Genomic DNA, 21,672 nt, shown 5'->3' with positions numbered 1-21,672 from the left:
GTGCTTCTAACTAACCTAGGGCTCTTTCTATTATCTTTTTTCCTTGATTGAGGCTCCAGGCTTCATCTGCTAATCATTTCCCTTATATTATAATTTTCACTAGAGTTGAGACAGACTGCTTGGATCTTACCCTTTCCTTCCTAATCAAAGCACTGTTCATCACTAGGACTAAGCTTGTCAAGTTTTCTACTCTTTCCATAGAAATCTGGTCACTGACAGTCACATTTCTCACTTACGCTAAGCTGTGTGCCTCTCTCCCAAGAACAGTCTGTATCCGTGGATGACTGTGAGGTGGTCACGTCCATGCCAGAAGGAATACTTTCCATTTGTGTTTCCTCAGATTCTGTCAACTGAGGTGAATGTGTCTTAACATTTTTGGGAGCTAGACTGGATTTGGGGTGAAAATATTTGCTGAACAACACCCTTTTTTTCAGACTACTCATGCTTGTCATGGAATTGGGAGAAGCCACTGTTCTGGCCACTGGCTTTGTGTCTTCTTTTACTTGATCTTCAGCTAAATTTTCAAATTCTTCTTCTTTTACAGCTTCTTGTAAAACAACCTCGTTGTCATAAGAAATTAGATCCTCTTCGATATTCTTTCCTGAGTTTTCACGGTCAATATCATGAGTTACCAATTGAATGATAAGGTCTTTTTTGTCACGGACATCTTTTAAAAGAGCCACTCTAGTAATGTCAGGCTTTCTTAAATTCAGAAAGGAATTCCTCCTGGCTAACTGTAATTGAAGAGACAATAAATATTAAAAACAACTGTCTCAGTTATTTTTTTTCCTGAAGTTCTATTTTAATAAGGTAATTTTCATATGGGTTTAGGTACCAGTTTCAAGTTGTAAAATAATTTGTCTTCAAATGCCATTTACATATATATATATATATTTGAAGAAATGAACAAAAATCACAAGGAATGCTTGTTCATTTCTATTTTGCATCAGAAATCATAGTACACCAATGCAAAGTAGGGGGCCCAACTAGATTCTTCCTTTTGCTTCACATTTTACTTTTTACTTGCCAAGAAATAGAAAGTGCATAAAGTCTTTAATTACATTCTGTTTTCATCATTTACATTGAAATGGTTGTAAAAGACTTATACATGATAGAGTTTTTCTCTACTCCTTAGTAGGGAACTAATCATAGAACAATCTAAGTACAGATATTTTCATGGAAAAAAAAAAAAGACAAGGTACTGGCTGATTTTAAAAATAAAATGTAAACGATGAATAACAGCCAACACTGTGAAGGCCTTTCAATCTTCACTCCTCATCTCCTTCTCTCCCCCTGGTTCTCTGAATATCTTTTCCAAAAGAAGCTTCAAAGAGTCCATCTCCATTTCTCCTCCCCTCCCTGTCCACTGTCACTTTCCATTTTGCAGTGTTAAAGACAGCTCAAGGAAAAGACAGTTATAATTAAATAAATGACTTTTCCCATTTCTAGAGCCTTTGATCATGACACAGAAAATGAATTTATCAATCTTAGACCGCAACATCCCTTTGTAACACTGCAAACCAGCTTTTCAGATAACGGCTGCCCTAAAGGGCAAATATCTTCTGTGCAAAGCAAAATAAAAGAACTTCTGTAAGAAAGAGAAACAATCAATTTTGATTATCTGTGCTGATGGAGGGGAACAGTGCTTCAAAAAACATCCCAAATCGTTTGATATGGCTTTGGGATTTTTCACTGTATGAGCTATTAATATGCATACTTCTGGTGTGATGGGCATTTTTGGACCTCAAAACAGTGAACAGATTTCCTATTTCTGGATTCTTGCCTGAGGAAAAATCTGTAAGAAACGAGTAAAATCTAAGCGCTTGCTGTCTAATATTTGTTGATGAACATTGCTAAGTAAAACTAATACTACCAAGGAGCCTTAAGTTGGAGGATTTTAATCTCTAGTAGAGATTTCATCTGGTTTATCAGATATTCTATTAACTGGCCCTTTTGCACCCATATGTTGTTGTTATCAGTTGCTGACTCACAGGCGACCCTGTGTGTGCAGAGTGGAACTCCACTCCACAGGGTTGTCAAGGCTGTGAGTTATCACAAGCAGATTGCCAGACCTGTCTCCTGAGGCACCTCTGGGTGGGTTCAAACTGCCAACCTTTCAGTTAGTAGTTCAGCACATAACCATCGGCAGCACTTGGGGACTCCACTTGCACCCCTACAGTACTGTGAGAATGTACAGCCATAAAATAACTATGGCACTAGTAATACTGCATTTCTTCTGAACTGCCCAATAAGGACTATAGTGCCAAGCAGTCTGGTTTGCTGTTAAGGACACTTCCCTGTATTCTTTAAGAAATGGCAGTTGAGTCTGACTGGCTGATGAAAACGAGGCTGATGTCTTTCCACTGAGCCACAGAGCTTATGTGGTAAACCTTGGGAAAGCAGGGGTACTGGATGAAACAAAAGATCCAATTCTCCTACTAGGCCGGGCAAGAGAACATTGGCCAGATTTTACAAATGCATTCCTGTGGACCTACCTGAGGCGGGAAATCACTGAAGAACAACCCTGTCTCACTAGCCCCTCATTTCTTTCCACCACTGCCTTTTGCACTTACCTCAAAGGGTTTTATGTCCAGCCGTCCACTCTGATCCAATGAGACACACCCTTCTTTCTTTCTCTGGCCCGGATCAGGTATGTCTACTCTGTAGCTACTCCCACTGATTGCAGCTTTTCTCAGTTCTAAGTTATGTTCAGTTCTTTCTAAACACTCCACTTTCAGTTTCCCAAGAGGTTGTGTTTTAATGGAAACGACTCCTAGGTGTTCTCCAACAATGTCTGGGCTGACATGGATGGGCTGTTTCCCATGGCAAAGAAGTATATCCGTTGCTGCGGGAAACGTAGCTAAATCCTGATGTAACTTTTCTTCTTCTTGTGCAGGCTCTGTTTTGTCAGCATGCTCATGTATCTTTTCAACAATCCTGTCCACATCTAGATTACCAAAGAGATCAGCGCTAGAATCTTTTGAGCTAATTGTTTCTAAAGGACAATTTGACACTTTACTAATAATTAAAGAAGCCACTTGTTTCGGAAAGAATCTGTTTGCACCTCTTATATCATGGTACAGGTCCTCATGTGTACCACATTGCTGTAGCACATGATTGTAAACTGAATCAACTACCCAAGAAATCAGTTCTATACTTTCTTGGTTTAGATGGGACTCTTCAGGATTACTAGCTACAACACTAATGTTATTTTTGAAAATTTCAGCCATCACGGATTTTGTCAGTTGAGATGCAATTTTGTTTAACTCAGGCTTTGATAATTTGTTAGCATTTTGGTTGGAGGCACATGGCCATTTCATTAGTTTAGCCAAGAACAAGGCCAATGTTTCTTCTAAAAATATGACATCTAATGCAGAACATTTTCCGGATAAAGGCTTTTCCTGTGACTTCAGGTCATTGATAATTTTAATCACTTTGTCCATAATTGCGACAGCTTCCAGAACTAATTCTGAATTGGAGGCTTCTTCCTCCATTTGTGGTTGCAATTCTGAGTTGGAGATCTCCTTCACCATTAAAAACCCAATTATATCAGAGAGGACGCTACTCTGACCCATTAAATCTTTATACATGGAAGTATGTGAACCAGAGTGCTTTAAAACACTGTTGTACACAGAAGTAACTACTTTTTCAATAGTTGTGCTGTCTGTCAAAGATATGGTGCTATCTTCCTTAGCCTGTGGTACCACCTTAATATGACTTTTGGAGATATATTCTTGAAGTGAACTTAGAATTTTTGTGGTTATTTTTTGCATTTCAGCATTTCGAGAACTGTTTTGTTCCTTGTTCACCTTAGGAAACATAGATAAAAGCTTCAATAAAAAATTGACGGCAATTTCTTCTATGATGTTAAAAGGCAGTTTTAACTGGGGCTGGACAATCTTAAGGCTTTGGATGACATTTTGAAGTGTGTTTTCAACTACATAGTCTACCGCAGCACACTGATTTGGGGACAGCCCTCCAGAAAAATAGTCTTGCAATTGATTTCCAGCCACTTCTCGTAAAACTAAAGTAACGATGGTTTCAGAAAGGATTCTGCAACCATTGATGACACAGTGTTGTATGATCTCCTGTGATCCAAATTGTGGGAGAAGATTATTATAAATAGTCTGAACCACTAATGGAGTAAGTTCATCATCATTAGGATTTAAGGATTCTACATACTGTATGGTCACATCTTCATCTTTGGAAATTTGCAACATGACTGTACTTACTAACTTCGTTTGAAGGAAATCCAGTTCTGTGCAAAAACTGTCCTCAGCTATTTCTGTTTTAGTGTTGGCTACTACTGTTGAGAAAATTTTTGTTAGAAGAGAAGAAATTATATTCTCTAAAAATTCATGAGGCAGCATTATGGTATATGGAGATGATGTCTGACATTCTTTGCATGCTGTTTGGGTCATCTTTTGGAGCTTTTTAATAACTTCCTTTGATTCTAGAGGCAACTGTAATGAAGACGGAGCCTTACCACCAACTAAAAAGTGTAGCTGGTGTTGAAAAATCTCTTGCATTACTGCACTAGCTAGCCTTCTTGCTAAATTGTCACCGTTACTATTTATGTCCTTACAAATGGACTCTTGAGACCTGTATTCCTGCAAAATACTGCATAGAGAGGAGTGAACAACCTTATTGACCAATATCTTGTCAACTGATGGTTTATTAGCCATAAGAGGTACTTCATCTGAAGGTATGTTAGTTACTGAGGCCATATTATGCATGGGTGGTGTTTTATCCATAGGAATTACTGTTATCATGGGTGGTGTTTTATCTGCAGATGGTTCTTTTTGCCCGAGAGGTACTTTACGAAGTGGTAACATTTTAGCTCCTTTTCTCATCTGCTCATTCCCCTGATCTGGACTCAATACCTTAATTTGAGCATCTGAAAATGCTTTTAACAGGGCATCCATCAGTTTCATAGCCATGTCACAGAGCTCAGCTGGATTTACATCATTGGTTACATCTTGATAGTCATCGTGTGTATCTGGCAAGGAAGAAAATACTAATTTGTTAACTAATTCGGCTATAATATCTTCCAAAAATCCAGCAGGCAAAACCCCAGGTTTCTTTTCTGGTGGGTTCTGTGGACTATCTGGTTGACCAAGTTTACTTTGGATTTCTTTATTGTTACTTTTCTCTTTCCCTTCCTCATTTGGAGGAACTTCATCTTCATTAGAAGCTGAGGGGGCTGAATTCTTCGTTGAAGCAAAATTCTTGCCATGCACCTGAGTTACATATGACACTTTGTCACCTAGAGGATGTTGCAATTTTGAATCATCAGCTGGTCTGTGAAGAGAAGACATTTCAAAAATATTGCTGTAAAGGTTTTTAGTGACAGTTTGGACAAGTTCAGGGTTCCAGATTTGTTTGCCCTCTGTAACTCTGCAAACTGGAGAGTCTTTTCTGTCTCGAATCTCTCTTTTTCTTCCCACGGACTTCCAAGGAAGTATTTCAAGGGGTTCATCCCCTTTTTCTAATATACTTTTTCTAGTATCATCACCTTGCTTTTTATCACCTATTTTAAAATCTGGTTCCAGGACAACCTTCTTGTTTTTTCTATTGTCAGGGGCTTCTGAAAAATGGTTATATACCCTTTCACTGGGCCCTTCCTCATTCTTTGCAAGTGGTGCGTCCAAATAAGGCCCCTGAATATCCATATCCTTACTCTTCACACTGGTAGTTGGAAAAGTAAGTTCTGATACCTTCTCATTGTCTTTTCTAATCGTACATTCCTTTTTCGTCTTATCCCCTTTCTTTTTATTTGCCACACTTTGAGCTGAACTGGCTGCTAGGGGAATTACTTTGCTTTTCATAATGCCAGTTCCAGCAGTATATACTGGCTTGTGGATACTGCCCACTTCCTTTGATGTCTCCTCCTTTTTGAAATTCTCTTTTGTATTACTTGTACCTCTACCTCTTGGCAAAGTATCAGTCTTATTTCTCAGGCCTGATGTTAGGAGAGTCAATCTAGACAACTGTTCTACTTGAGCAAGCGAGTTCCCCACTGAGTTTCTGTCATTCTTTGTCGAGGTTTTATATGGTAGATGTTGAATCTTTTGGATGATGCTATCCGCATCTATAGATGAAAAGAATGTAGAAGACCAATCGCCGGAAAAGAGCGGTTGAATTTTGAATGCGGAGATGGCTTTCTTAGTTAAAGCAGCAATCACCTCTATAACTATGTTACTGCTGTCATCTTTCTGGACATTATTCAATCTATATACTTCCATGACTTCTTCATATACAGAACTGGATACTTTATCAACAGTGTCTTTATCTATTGGTGGAAAATAATATATTTCTTCTGCATTTTCTAGAACTTTAATTTTACTTCTCCTAAACTCCCCTATCAGGGCATTTGCAAATTTTATAGCCATGCCCATGAGGTCTCCCTCCGATATTTCTTTGTCTTTCTTAGGATCTTTAGGACTACTTGGGAGAGTATAAAATTTGTGAACTAGGTCAATTATAATATCTTCTAAAAATGTTGCAGAATACACAGAGCACTGTGGGGAAGGCAGTGTTTTTTCTTTACCAGGATCACAGAGTTCACCAACGCGGTCCTTTCCAGGTAAGTTGCTGGCAGATGATTCTTCATTATGTAAAAACGGCTTCAGATGATAATCCATAATTTCCTCCATAATGAAACCTGCTATTCTCCTGATAAACGAGCCATCCTGTTTGCTTGCATCTTTCTGTGCTTTGGCTTGTAACTTAAACTTCCTCATGATATTGTTACACATGGAGTCAATAAAGTTCTCAGTTACTCCTAACTGGGTAATTTCTGCTTGCTCCTCTGCTGTGGCAAGTCGAATCTCATGTTGAGAAATTTCTGACATAATTTCATCAGCTAGTTTTGAAGCTGCATCCACAAATTCATAATCTGGTGATTCTTCTTCCCCTTTTAGTTTGGTTTCAGTTGAAGGTAAAGGGGATATATATGTTAGAAGCTTATAAACTATGTCTTCTAAAATGGAATGATGCAATACAGTTGTGCATGATGGTAGGATGTGGCCACTATCATTGATGGTACTGAGCACATTTCTGATGATGTTCTCCTCCCGCAGGGGAGAGTAAGAAGTTGCTAATTCTCCTGAAACTAATGACTCCACCTGATAATCATAAATTTCTCCTAAGAGCAAATAATATATTTTTCTTCCAAAACTGACAGCATCACTTTGGATAGCCTTATAAACATGAATTAGAGATTTATAATCATCTAATATTTTTTCATAAATTAAGGTGACGGTTTTTTGTACCATTTCTTTATATCTTTCTGAAGAATACAGATTTTCATCCAAGTTATCTGCAACTGAAATTTCCGATGTGGAGAACTCCAACACAATTGATTTTACCAAGGTTGTAACAATGTCAGTTGTGCTGACTTTGGCTTTGTATGAATTTTCGGCAGCTAAAACATTATGTGAGAAGGCATAAAGGATTTTGCATAAAAGTTCAGAAATAACTTCCTCCAAAAAGGCAGCTGAATTCACAATGAAAGTCAATTCTTTTTGCTTAGGATCTCTGGGTCTCTGTTTGTAAGTTTGTTCAACTGGGCCTGAAGGAAGAGTTCTATCGTCAGATAAAAATGACTGAAGATGATGGTTAAAGATTTGTTTTATTACATGACTCGCTATTTTTGTAACAGATACATCATTGACACCTTTTTTATCTTTTGCGAGAGACTGGTATACATTCGAAGAAGAAAGGTCAATGAAGATAGCATCAACTATATCCTGGAGCTCTTTTTCTGAAATCACATTTTGTTTTCCATTTCCATGTGTAGTAATACATATCGCATGTTTGGAAATTACTGACATGGTTTCATCGATCAGTCTCAGGACTGTGTTACTTAAATAGGGTTGTGAAGGGCCTGGGTCTTCTGTACTATACTCTACTGGACTTATCTGCGATAAAATCTGAGTGACTATTTTTTCCAAATAACTATGGGATAATATAGTGGTGTAGATGGTGGAAGCTTGTCTTTGGAGTTTTGCCTTACTAATATCATATTGAGCTCTCTTTATTAAAACTTCAGCATTGAGTTTTGAATATAATTTAAAAGACAGCTTTGCGAGGAAATGTGGATGAATTTGGAAATCAAGCGTTTCAGCCAGTATAATTTTAGTTATCCTCTTAGCCAATGTCTTTGTGTCATGGAGAAAATCATTATCGGATTCCATTGCATATTCTTGTAAAACTCTGCTATACACGATTCCAATCGTTTTCATGACTACATCTCTATCCACAGGTGGCAAACACAATTGTTCCTTAGCATTTTCTAGGATGCTAACTTGGCCTTTGGAGAATTCTTCTGTTATCAAATATATGAGTTTCTCAGCTGTTTCTAGCAGTTCTTTTTCTGACTCTCTTACTGATTTTGTTTGTACAATGCCTATCACCCGGTGGAAAATTTTGCTTAAAACTCCAGAGACCACATCTTCCAAAAAGATTGAGGAATAAATACCAACAAAAAACTGCTTCCTTTGTGCACCATCAAAGTAGGGATAGGATGAAGGCAAGAATGACTTTCCATATACAAATGGACTAAGATGTTGTTCACAGATATTTTTAATGATGAAGCCGGCTATTCTATCAATCAGAACATTGTTACTGTTTATGAGATGAGGCTCCACTGCTTCTTGAGATTCGGAGTTTTTCAAAATATTTCTGAATACTGAATCAATGAGATGCTGAGCATCATCCTCTGAATAAGCAAACGTGCTTACTTCGTCATCTTTTGCAAATCGAATTTCATGTTGGTAAATTTTCATCCTAATATCACTGATTAGCTGTGAAGAGATTTCATTGAAATTAACTTCTACTCTGGTTGTTGGGGTTTCCCTGTACGGAACCCTGTTGTGTGCTGGAGGAAAAATTCTAGATAACAGCATTCTGATTATGTCTTCGAAAAATGTGTATGGCAGCAATGTGTTATACGGGAATAAGTGGTTGCTTGGTTTCGTAGATTTACTGAAGCCACCAAGGATGTTTTGAACAATGTTCTCTGCGGTTAAAGTACAATAACAATAAGCAGACAAATCCCCAGAAAACAGTGGATGCAAAAGGTAGTTGGAAATTGATGCTACAAGTGAGTTGGTAATACTTTCCACAAAGATATCACTGCCTTTGAGTTCTTTGTTATCAGTACCAGGGGCCAGCCCATGCTGTTTCAGAATATCCCTATAAACTGACTTGACGAGTTCATCCATCGTATCTGTATCTAATATGGATAAAGTTGGCTCTTTGTCATCACAAAGAAGGCAGATTTTAGCTTTGTTGAAATGGTTATTTATTGAGTTGACAATTTTTTGAGTAATCTTTTCAAGCTCAAGCTCAGTGTTACATTGTGGACTGAAGATCTTTGTTATAAGCTTGGCAGTGACTTCTTCTACAAATGCCTTAGGGTAAATGCCCATATTTAGTGATAATGGCTTCTGGGATCTATGTGATTTTGTGGCTTCAGTGAGAACTCCTCTAACCATACATGATATCTCATCCATTGGAGTCCTTGGACGAGGGATGCACTCTCCACACAAAAAGGGTTGAAGATGATTTTCAATAACCACTTGAATAATAAGACTGGCCATTCGGTCAACCATAATTGGGCTTTGGCTTACTAGACTTTTCTGTATTGACACAAGAGAGCCAGATACTTGCAAAATATTACTATAAACAGACTCCGCCACTTTATGTAGGTCTTCTTCCATATATAGATAGTGATGATCAGATTTAGTGAGCCAAATCTTATGTTTTGAAATGGCTAACATAACCTTTTTTATTATACAGGTGGATATCTCATTAAAATCTGAAATGTTGAAATACTTCTTTCTTAGGCATGAGGCCTTGCTGGGTAGAGGAAAGAGCTGAGATAATAACCTTCTGATGACATCTTCTAAAAATGAGTGTGATAGTATGGTGGTATAGCCTATCGAAAGCTGAGCTGGGTAATTAAGTTCTCTCAGGCTATTTTGAAGTTTGTGCAGTATGTTTTTGGCTTTGAGAGGGTAATACGAATTGGGCATAAGCTTTCCTACAAAACACAATGGGAGTTCATAGTCTAAAATTTCTATCAATATGCCATTAGTTATTTGTTCAGCTACTGAGGTGACAACATGTGCCAGATTATCACCACAAGTCTCTTGCAATTCATATTTCCGTAAAACATCATTATAAACTGAGTGAACAATATTACTAACAGTTTCTTTATAAACTGGTGGAAAACAGACCTTCTCTTCAGCATCCCGTAAAACAGTAACTTGAGCATTATTAAACTCATTCACCACGGAGTTGACCCCTAATATATTCATCTCATGGAGCTGTGCTTCGGTGATGTTTTCATTTTTGCTCCACAACGAGGTACAGAGGTGTAGAAAAATGTCTGAAATTATTTCCTCCAAAAATGTGGCAGGGTAAACCCCTGTGCTCATGCCACCCAGATGTAGCACGTTATGAATGGCTGTGGCATTCATCTTCTTTTTTCCTGGTCTTTGAATAGGTGGTAAAGAAGATTTTACTATAAATGGCTCATCAAATGGGGATTTTATTTCGGAATCAGTCACCTGCAGATTATTCACTACCCTTGTCAAAGGCTTGCTGTCATGGCTTATGAATCTTATGGAGTCTTTACCCTGTCTTGATTCTCTAAATTCTGGCATTTTTGGCCTTGGGAAACTAGAAAGTCTCTCTTTTGTTCTATACTTTAAATGCCTGCTAGCATAAGGTGGACTTCTGGAGGGTTGCTGTATACTGTGCGACAGTTTTTCCATTACAGATTTTACCATGCTATGGGAAATAATACTAAGCATGGATTCTTGATCTGTTTCTGCTAGATCTTCCAACAGGTCTGAAATGTCATATTTTGTAGTTTCCCTACAATAACCAAATTCTTCATCCTCTTCATTTTGAAGTTTGTTGAACAGCTGATATTCTTCTGCTGGGATTTCATCTGATAAAGGGCCATTTATAAGGAAGTTGTTGGTTGTGCATTCTTCCAAAAGTACGTGAATAAGTTTCTCACATACAACATTCAGCAGAAAAACAGATTTTGGGGAAAGCCCTAGGTTATTTCCAGGTATGTGGCCACTTTGCTGGTTATTTGAGGGTGGGAACATATTTCTTGGTGTTTTACCAGAATCCATATCCCAATCTGGGCATTCACCTGGCGAAAACAAATCTAAAACAATATTAAAAATTTTATCGACTACTTCTTTGGATTCACGAGATTTTAGGCTACCAACTAGACTCCCTAACTTACATGCCAGATAATTTAATTGATTTTCCCGTAGGACATGCTTCACTTGGTGAGTAGAAGCAGGTCTGCAATCTCTGAGGCCTGTCTGTCTTTTCACAGTTTTGGTTTGGCTGCACACCGGCAAACTAGGGCTTCTAAGCACAGAAAATGATTCGTTTCTTCCTTTGCTGTCAGGCTGATGATTTATTCCTATTTCTTTGGACAGAACATGAGTCACTCCAATTAAGAGATCCTGAAAGAGGTCATCGATATCAACTACATCTTCTCTTGGGCAGTAAATATATTTTGTCTTCACAGAAACCATTTCTTGTGTACTGTCTGCCTGTAAGATGTCACTATTAAAAAGGATGCGAATAATGATTTCTGAAATGTTTAAAGCAATTTCACTGATAGGAATTGGCTGGCTCTCACCCATTAAGGAATGAACTAAAATAACTTTGCTAGACGTGGCATCTTGGTTGTCCAGTGCTTTCTGTTTTACTCCAGCCTCTTTGGTGCAATCAGAAATGCATGAAATTATATGGGAAAGAACCAATTTAGTGAGATGTTCACAAAATTGATTAAGTGAAGAGTCACTGTGTGCGCTTCTTAGAGGCTGTTTTGATTCATATTTTTCCCTTGACAATGTAGAAATAGGTACTTTTTCATCATGAGGACCTTAAAACAGAAAACATTCCTAATTTTAACATGTATTAAAGACAAATACTGAGCATTCAAAATATCAGCAATAGAAAAACCTAGTCAAGAAAGGAACTGGGTTTTCTTCAAATCTGTACTTTCTATCCTCTGGAATCTTTACTTCAGCCAGAAAGTTAAGAAAACAGCACAGCAGAATCCAAATCTGTAAGTTAAGTGCTGCTTTCTTCCTTGGATGGCTGTGTTGCTCCAAGAAGCTAGAAGTTCTGGAGCAGAGAAACTATTTCTAGCTTTAGTATTGCAATATCCTAATATGACTCTAGTGATGTGATGTAATTGACACTTTCTTCTGCTGTTGGGCTAATTATCCAGTTTGGGGCTTTATAATATATATTAGGTTGAACCAAATAAAACTGCTGATGTTCAACAGCTTTAATATACAAAAATGGCTGTTTCAAATGGTTCGACCCAATATATGTATGTAAGCATTTGAAGAAAGGGAGTGCAAATATCATCTTTGTAAGCATGGATTACACCTAAAAAATTTTAAGTCAGAACACTAATGGGGACAGACCCTAAAGTTTAGTGTCACTGTTCTTATAAACTCTGTCAGTAATGATGGCAAAGACTTCGCTTGTGTACCTCAGAAAGAAATTGGATCATTATTCTGCTGTTAATTAATTGGACTTGAGGTGTGAGTGTAATGTAAGATGTCTTTTGGCAAGAACTTAAAATCTCTATTTTTGTCGTTGTTATGTGCCGTCGAGTCGGACCTGACACATAGTGACCCCTTCTTGGGTTTCCGAGGAGGTATCACTACAGAAGTAGACTGCCCAATCTTCCTTCCGATGAGTGGCTGGTGGGTTTGAACCACCAGCCTTCTGGCTAGCAGTCAAGTGCTTTAGGCACTATGCTACCAGAGCTCTTTAAAATCTCTTTGGAACTGCTTTTTGGGGACTGCCTTTGGAGCAATGCATGTACCATCCAAGAAGACTGGTTTCACAATTTCATAATTATCTCTCATGCCCAACCCAAACCTCCTGCTTTAAATTATGTCTATTTAATCTCATCTGTATGTAAGGAAAACTGAGCAACACCCCTTCACATAAAAATTATGCAAACGCCTAACATTTTTGCTTTTAGCATATTGACCAGCTGAAAAACATGTAAGCAGATAAAGTCACCCTGAATCCAAGACTATTTTCAGAGAAACAGTGAATGCAACTTCTTGGACATGAGAGTGAAAAACAAATCTCTTACAATTACCATTTACTATTTGTTTTCTAAAATTATGCCAATTCTTCACAAGTAAGTTATTTTTCACTCACCTCTGTTTTCCAAGTTCTTGAAGTGCTTGACCACGGATGCAGTAACGTATGTTGCTATTAGATGGGTTTCATTTGGGCCCAGGTCCTGACTGGCAAAGGCAATTACTTTGGCCTCTTCAAGAGCTTCTATTTTCCCTGTCTTTGGGGACTTTTTACTTTTCCACTTGTCCAGTAAAGGGAAATCTTTCCCGCTGGCTTCAGGGCTTTTGGTTTTTTCCTCAGTTTTATAGTTGATTCTTTTCCCTCGTATTTTTGACAAGCTTTTTTCCTCATCCTTTTGTTCTGCAGACAAAGGAGTCTCTTTTGATGCAAAAAATGGCTTAATAGTTTCCACACTTTCATTAATGTGTGGCAGTTGACCTGGAAAGCCATAACTCAACAACATGGTATTAACAATATTTTCGGCAGCTAAGCATATTTTGAGCATAGAAACAGTTGTCTGCCTTTGGTTTACTCTAACAGCTGATTTGGGGGACTCACAGTAAAGTACTCCTTGATCTTCACTTTCTCCTATTTCCACAGAGGACATGGATTGTGTTACCATTACTTCAGCAGAGTGACTGGATTTCTTAGGTGGTTTTTGCAAGATACTGTCTTCAGGCAGAAAGCTATTTCCTTTCATGGTTTGATTAAATTGACCGAGGTCATGGATTTCATTTCTAGAACATGATGGATTAAGTTCTGATTCAAGCTTTCCCATTGGCTCTGGGGTTTTAATAGTATACCCTACAGAGTCCCTCAGGGGTACTGCAGGTAGATTTGTGGAAGCCCTGTCCTCTTGTTTCATACCTTCTTCTGAGTAAAACACCAAGTTAGGAACTTTGATTTGTGAAGGATCATCCTCACAGCTAACTCCCTTTAACACTGAAGTGGTTGATTCCTCTCCAGGCGCCGGTTCAGCCCAATTAACAGAGTAGGCATTTTCAGTTCCTGTGGTAAGATTTTCCTTTGGATGGTTTTTGATCATTGATTCATAGAAATGACTACACTGGTCCATTAGCATGCTGACAATCTCACTTGCTACTATATTTTCTTCAAATACACTAACCGAAGATGATTCCACTTGGTGTATTTCTCTGTCTAGCTTGTTCTTAATTATACCAAGCATGTCAGTAACAGTATTAGCCGTGTACGTGAGCAGTTCTGATTGGAATGAATGTAGCTGTCGAAGGGCGTTCTGTATGTTTTCCTGGGAAATCATACTACTTGATTTAGATTCATCAAGAAACTTACTTTGTGGCTGTAATTCTGGCAATATCGTTTTCATTAATGGTTTCTGCAGGGATGGAAATAAGTTTTTGACAGGTATCTTCACAATTTCAGAAAAAGCATGAAGGGAAATACTTTCAAATTGTAGGTCTACGAAAGACTCCAAACTGTGTAGAACTTCTTCGATGATATCTTGAGCAATTCGATTGCCTGAATCCTCTGCAGTTTTGTCTTCCGACTTCGTGTCATACATTGGTACGTTGTTAAGGTGGTTTGTTCTTGAGGAACCATACTTACTTCCAGTAGTAGTTTCTTGCTTGCTTACTAGAGTTTCTTTACTATCAGTTAGCAGCAGGTGTGTCAAGAAGCACTGCTCTAATTTTTCAAATAGGATTTCAACAATTTCTCTGCTAAATACATTAATTTGGGCTTGGGCATCTTCAACTTTAGAAGAAGCTCTTTTGATATCATGGTCCCTGATTTCACAAGCCTCAAGAGGTGACAGATTTAAAAGTGAAACAGACTCTTCTAATTCTTTTGTTTTTATTAAAATTTTAGTCAAAACAGTCTCGGCTATCATCAATAGTTTGGATGTCTCATTTTCCATGGCATAGGATTCTGTTTGCCATTTATCAAACATTTGTTTAAAAGTGTCTTCTTTAGAAAAAAAATTTTCTACCTGTGAAGAAACATTCTCCAATGAAAACTGTTCTGGACTGGTGAAAGAGATTACACTTAAATTCTTCTGGGCAAGTTTGAGATCATCTGGCCGTGAGCATTTCATCAGATGAGCCAAGTTGTTGTTCTTGACAGCACATAATCCTTGAAAAACTGCATTAACGATTTCACTCGCTGTCCTGATTTGATCGGAAGGGAACTCGTTTACATTTATCTCTGATTTATTTTGCCTTACTGTTTGCAATTCTTTCATAATTGCTTCCAGAATATCACTTACTATATCCTTGGCATACACTTTGAGTTCTGCAGTGGGCAGTTTTGTTCCCACTAAGTTTTTAGAATCTCTGGTTGAAGGCACCTGCTGCAGCCCAAGGGCAATCTTGGACCGGATGCTTCTTGGAGTCTTTTCTCCAGGACCTGACTTGGTCTTATCCTTGGCCTTAACATGACTAACTCCTACCTGTGGTTTTGCTCCAAATTTAGGCAAAGAGGTAACTTTTGATCCTGCTTTTATTTTTAAACCTGGCTTAGGCATACTCCTAAATGCTTTAGAATTGCATGACCTCAGAGATCGCATTTCATTAGACTGGCCTTTAGGAGATGAACTCTCTTTTAAATTCAGCAAAGCAAAATTTATGATCTTACTGAGGGCCATCTGGACCAATTCTTCACTCACACGCAATGGAGAATATTGTAACCTGGCAAGTTCCAGTGGAGTGAGAGTTGTAAAACCTGTAGGAGGATAAACTGACTGGAGCATGCACTCAGGAGGAGCCCTCCTTTTCTCTGCTTTGTTCAGTCTCCTAAAGGGCGATGGAGTCATCGAGGGTTTGTCACTACCAGAAGCATCCAATTCTCCTCTGGTTCCTTGATTTTCATGCAAAGATACCGTAACTATCAAGAACATTTTTCCAAAAATGCTTTCAACTATGTCATTTGCAACACTGTTTATATGTGATTGCAGAGTCTTTTTCCACACAGAGGCTGATGTTTTAAATTTAGAATCAGATGTCAAGTAGGGGGGTTCATTAAAGGGAGGCAAATGGTCTACATCCTGTGATACTCTTTGATATACCTTTTTTAAGACTTTCTTAATTGAACTTAACAAAGCAGTTGGTTTTTCCTGTCCAGATTCTCCATTTCTCATAAATATCTCATCCAAAACCTTCCTCTGATTTTCTTTTTTTGATAGGTTTTGATCTACACATTTTAAAAAGAGAGACGGTTTAGTATTGTCTTCTATCTTGCCTTGACCTGGCAACATTTCATTTTGTATAGTTAGTTGTGTAAAGAGGTGAGGGTTCTGCTTTGAGTGAAAACTACTTTTCTTTAAAGATCTTTTATCATATAAATGCTTTAAGATATTGTTGACGGTGTCACTCACAATTATGTTTTCTTGAGACCACGTTTTGTTTGGATATGAATACATCTTTTGCATTTCTAGGTCTATGTCATTTTTAATAAGCATCAAAATGGTACTGGCAATTATGTCAGCACATTCTTTAAGAATACCATGTGATATATGAATCACAGGCCCATGTTTTTGCCTATAACTAGCTAATGTGTGGTCTGTGATCCCTTGACTGAGAATGGTTTCAGCTGTCGATATTTTCAGGATATTCACATCTGACGGCATTTGGTTTGATCCAGGAAATAGGCTATCGTCTTGTTGACAATTTGCAAATTTTGGGCTAACAAATGATTCTTCTCTAGTCTGAGAGTCCAAAGTTATTAGCATATCTATTCTTTCCATGACAAAAGACTTTAATCTATTAAAAATAGCTTTAGTAATGAAGTGAGCATTTTCTTCACATGGGTCAGAAGGGGATTTCTTCGTGTTTTGTTTCCTAAGTATATTAATCTGATCATCGTCAGAATAAGCTGATATTTGCTGTATACTTTTTCCTTTTCTTGCGAATAGAAAGTTCTCCCTATTCCTTTCATTAGTTGATTCCACAACAAAAGGTGGTTGACACTCTGCTTCTGGAAGTACATTAGAAAAAGTCGGAGGCAACCTTGCAGAAATAGAATCCTCTGCATTTATGCCAAGCATGACAGTGGATCTAAGACTATGAAGAACAATATTAACCATATCATTGGACATCGTTGTAACACAAGACTCAGGAACTAAAAACTTTGAAGTAGCCTTATTTGCACATTCAGTGACCATTTTAGAGTTTGGTCCTGAATCTATATTACACTGAAGAGTAGATGCAGTAAGGTGGAGATCATTCTCATCCAATGTTTTTTCACAAATGTCACTTAAGATGCCTTCAATTGTATCCAGTATTTGAAACGGAAGTTGTCTCTGATAATCAGTTTTATTGAACAGCTTTTCAGCAATACTTTCTGGCTGATTTAAATCAATCTCTTTGTTAGATATGTGGTTTTCATATTTTCCTTTAATAGATGTAATATCTAACATTGTGTCAACAATCTGACATGGGATACTTTCGGAAGCCACAACGTTATGAGTGAAGAATGGACTTTTTATTTGTTTACCCAACTTATGTTTGATTCCTTGTAAAACTTGTCTAGCCACTTTTGTTGCATATGTATTTAATTTGGAGACAGTCATCTGACATACTGAGATGGTCTTTCCTGACTTACTATGATCCACTATGTAACAGGATATTTGATCACTAGAATATGACTCTTTGGTTGATAACCATGGTTGGCTTAATATAGTCTCATTCTGATGCATTGATAAAGCCATTGGAACTGTGACATTAAAATGAGGACAAAAGAGAGATTTTACTTTGGAAGTAGCAAATATTTCTAAATTTGTTAATACTGACTGTATAATATCTTCAACTACATTTACTTTGGTCAGTTTATCAACAGTGAGTCTGGACTGAAATGTACATGGATTTCTGTCCAGTATGGCTGAACATATTGTGGCCTTTCCTCCACTGGTGTGTTCGAGAAAAGAGCTAGATCTATTTTCATTTGCATTCCTCTCTGTCATGGCAACTGAATAAAGTTTTTGAAAGATGGTTCGGATGACACCACCTGTAACAATGATTACATCAGCTTCAGACACTAGGGAAGCCGTTCTTTTACTCGGGAATTGAACAGATGCTTGAGCAACCATCTCATCACCAGCATGAGGGATGTCATATGAATGGGGCCATGGGAGAGGAAGCACATTAAAATGATCAAGTAAATCATTCTCAAATATTTCATTCAAAATATTTCTTATAATGGGCACGACTGGGGATTTTTGTGGCTCTTTGAGTTCTACTTCAATTTTTTTAAAGGTCATTTCGAGTTCCAATTGCTTAGATGAATCTGATTTAGTTTCTTCTTCGGGTGGTCTTTTTTCTCCGGGACATTCTTTCTCTGTCTGCACAGGATCTTCTAGATTTGACTCTGGTTCAGTTCCTCCAGGAAGAAAATTTCCATAGGTTGGCCTGTATCTATAATTTTCAGTGCTTCTCGCTTCAAGTTCAGTTTCACTAAACATATCTGGGGGCATGGCATCTAAAATTAAATTGACTAGATTCTTCAGCATTTGTTTATTTGGCAGTAGGTTGTTCACACATGTCCCCACACCTGGCAGGCTCACATTTAATTCTGTTTGAATAGATTTCAAAATAGCACTTGATACTTTTTTGGCATTCACGTGTAATGCAGACTGCACTTGTTCTTCGTCGAGTGCACAAATGTCAGCACAAACGTTGGTACTTCCACTTTCCCAGTCCATCTTACTGCTCTTTTCCTTTCCATTGATCAGAATGCTTAGAATTTCTAAATTTTTATTGGCAAACCCTTGCAGTTTGGCAAAAACCATTTTAAGGATATCAGAAACCAGGACTTTCAGTTTATTTGGATGGCTTTCTTTTGTGCTTCCTATTTTGGGAGCAGCAGTTTTTGCTTGACTGTCTTTCTTGATCACACTGGACACCATGCTGGAGATTATGTCAGTGCATTTAGTCATTTCCTCCATAAGGGAAGCAAATGACAGGCTGTCAGTGTTGAGATACTCTAAGATAGTTTTAAAGTCAGAGTTGGAGAAGCTGCTATCCATCTCTACACTACATAATTTTGTAACAATATCTTCTAGAAGTTTATTAGAAATGAACTGAATATTTGATTGCAACACAGTGGTTGTTCTCAGTTTCTCACTGGTGCACTTTCTGTTTTGCTCATTATCAGATGTGGGAAAGCATGGATGGTTTCCTATGAGTTTGTATAACATGTCATGCAAAGTATCCTCAATTCTATTTAACACTTGAAATCTAGCATTCTTTTCCAAGTCCTTTTTATTAAAGGCACAACTGTAAGTATGTGGAGCAGCTAAACATGTGTGAGTTTCAGAGGGAGCTGCCTCTTGCATAGGAAGACAGTGAGAGGGTGAATTGTTTTCTTCATCAGCGATGGCAGTTTCATATGAAATGTTTACCTTTAGATTATCTGAAGGGAGTGGAACATTACTTTCATCTGTAGTTCCACTTAGCATTTCACAAATACAAATTACTAAGGAACTTGTCATAATGTCGTTATTGAGATTTGTGACAACAGAGTCTAATTCCTTTTCGGTGTTGGCAAAAAATCCTGTCTCCGTAAAGCTCGTAGGAGGGCTACTCTCCCTAAGATTTAGCTTTTTCTTATTACGTTCCAGTTCATCATGGATAGCACCCAAAACAATGCTTACCACCTTAGTTGTGTAAGCACCAAGCTGCAATTGAAATGCAGATTTCGTGGCCAGTAGGTGGCAACTTGCTGGCTTTGAACTAGCAGCATGGTCTTCTGGTTTGAAGCACTTTTGCAGTTTTGGAGAAATAAATGACTTCAGCCTTTTAAAAACTGCATCAATGATCTTATCATTAATTTCAACTACAGTTTCAGGTGTTGACTGCATTTCCCCAGATTCTAACCAGAAAGGCTTTGTGTAGTCTATGCTCAGTGAAGATAAAAATTTCATTTTATTTGCACTTTGAAACCATATTTTTAATGGGTCTTTGTTCAGCATGTCAGCATCATTCAGAGACTCTTGATCCATCAACGAAGAAGACATGGCATCTTTAGTGGCATCAACAGCATGACTTAAAGTCATATGAAGTATTTTTAACACAGTATCTGCTACTTCCTGAGCCACTGAATGTATTTCTGATACAGAGAACATTTGGTCCTTCCATTCTTGATGTGACAGACTTTGTGGTTTTCTTGAGTTAAGGGAAACTTCTTTACCATCTTTATTGTCTAAGTATACAGAGGATCCAGAAGCTGTGTCTTTGAGCATTTCTGCTAAAATACTTGTAATTATGTTTTCTGATGTTTTTTGTATTTGATGTGTTTCATCTTTGTTTAAAATCAAAACATGTTGATTCAAACAGTGCTTTTCCTTAAAAAGGTCCTCATTATTATGGTCAGTCTTTAATCTCCTGTCACGAAATGCTATTCTGCTACGACAAGCAGTCTTTGTAGGTGACTTGATGTTTCTTTCATGTTTTAAACCAGCATTTCTCCGTGTTAACAAGTTATCAGGAACTTGTAAGTTTTCTTCTTCATCTTTAATAGATGACATGAGCACACTTCCCACACTTTTGTCTACTTCTTCATTTTCATCTTCAGAATAAAGGACCATGCCAGGAACATTAATAGGTGGGAATGGTCTTCTTGACCTAGGACCATTAGCTGCCCTAGTGCCCATGAGTCCCTTCTTTTCTTCAGTGCCAGAAGGACTTCTCAGTCTGGGGCGTCTGCCCTTTCGGATATTTGCTTTACTTGGCCCTCGAGGTAGCTGAGGTAAGATATCATCCAGTAGCCTATGGATAATCACTGTTTCTTCAGTTGCAATAAGGCTTTCGTTATCAAGTCCAATTTGTATGTAACCTAGTATAGCTCTGACTGCATCTTCAATATAAGCAACCAGAGAGGACTGGGAAAAAATGTTCAACACTAAATTTCGTATTTCTTCTGCATACATTAAATTAGCTGTATCCGGTCGTTCATGTTGAGGAGATACAAGAACCATCAGCTTCTCTAAAATCACATGCACTATATCCTCTGTAATGCCAGTCATGCTTTCCAAACGATAAGGCAGTGGTGCTTTTAAAGGTTCCTCTCCTTGTGAAATCAATTGTTCTTCGCTGATTGGTAAATCTGGTTTAAACCAGGCTGCCAAATCTTCCTGTGAAAATATCTCAATACATTTTTTCTCAACTGCAAATTGAAGCTTCTCAAGTAGGATTTCCACGATTTCAGCCGCTGCTGAGGAGATATCTGAACTAGAGCACGTGTCTCCCTGGTCAGCCTTCATCTGGTCTAGTAAGGCTTCAGTCGCAACAGAAGAAAGGTAAGGGATGGCCTGGGTTAAATCAGATACCATTTCTTGGAAAACACTTTCTAAAATCAACTCAGTTTCCTCTTGTAGGTGACATTTAAAGTTAACAAAAACATTCTTTATCTTTGTCATCTCATTTATGGCTTTTGCTTGTCCATCCGAAGACAGTGGATGTCCGGCTTCTGCTTGTCCGTCTGAAGACGGTGGATGTCCGGCTTCTGCTTGTCCGTCTGAAGACGGTGGATGTCCGGCTTCTGCTTGTC

The 21,672-nt window shown here is 38.0% G+C and overlaps 1 protein-coding gene across 1 annotated transcript; it reads right to left on the bottom strand.

Annotated features, from left to right (window-relative positions):
- Positions 1–209: 209 nt before the first annotated feature.
- Positions 210–21,454, bottom strand: LOC103209859 (fibrous sheath-interacting protein 2-like). Its single transcript, XM_042782945.1, has 3 exons — positions 13,234–21,454; positions 2,574–11,926; positions 210–734 (listed from the first exon to the last, which is right to left on the bottom strand). Exons 1-3 carry the CDS (start codon positions 21,452–21,454, stop codon positions 210–212), a joined length of 18,099 nt encoding a protein of 6,032 aa, XP_042638879.1.
- Positions 21,455–21,672: the final 218 nt, after the last annotated feature.

This window comes from Orycteropus afer, unplaced genomic scaffold (genome assembly GCF_000298275.1).
Source record: "Orycteropus afer afer isolate SDZICR_OR568_19922 unplaced genomic scaffold, OryAfe1.0 scaffold00538, whole genome shotgun sequence".
NCBI lineage: Eukaryota > Metazoa > Chordata > Mammalia > Tubulidentata > Orycteropodidae > Orycteropus > Orycteropus afer.
Note: the sequence above shows the minus strand (reverse complement) of the source record. Positions and strands in the feature narration are given on the sequence as shown.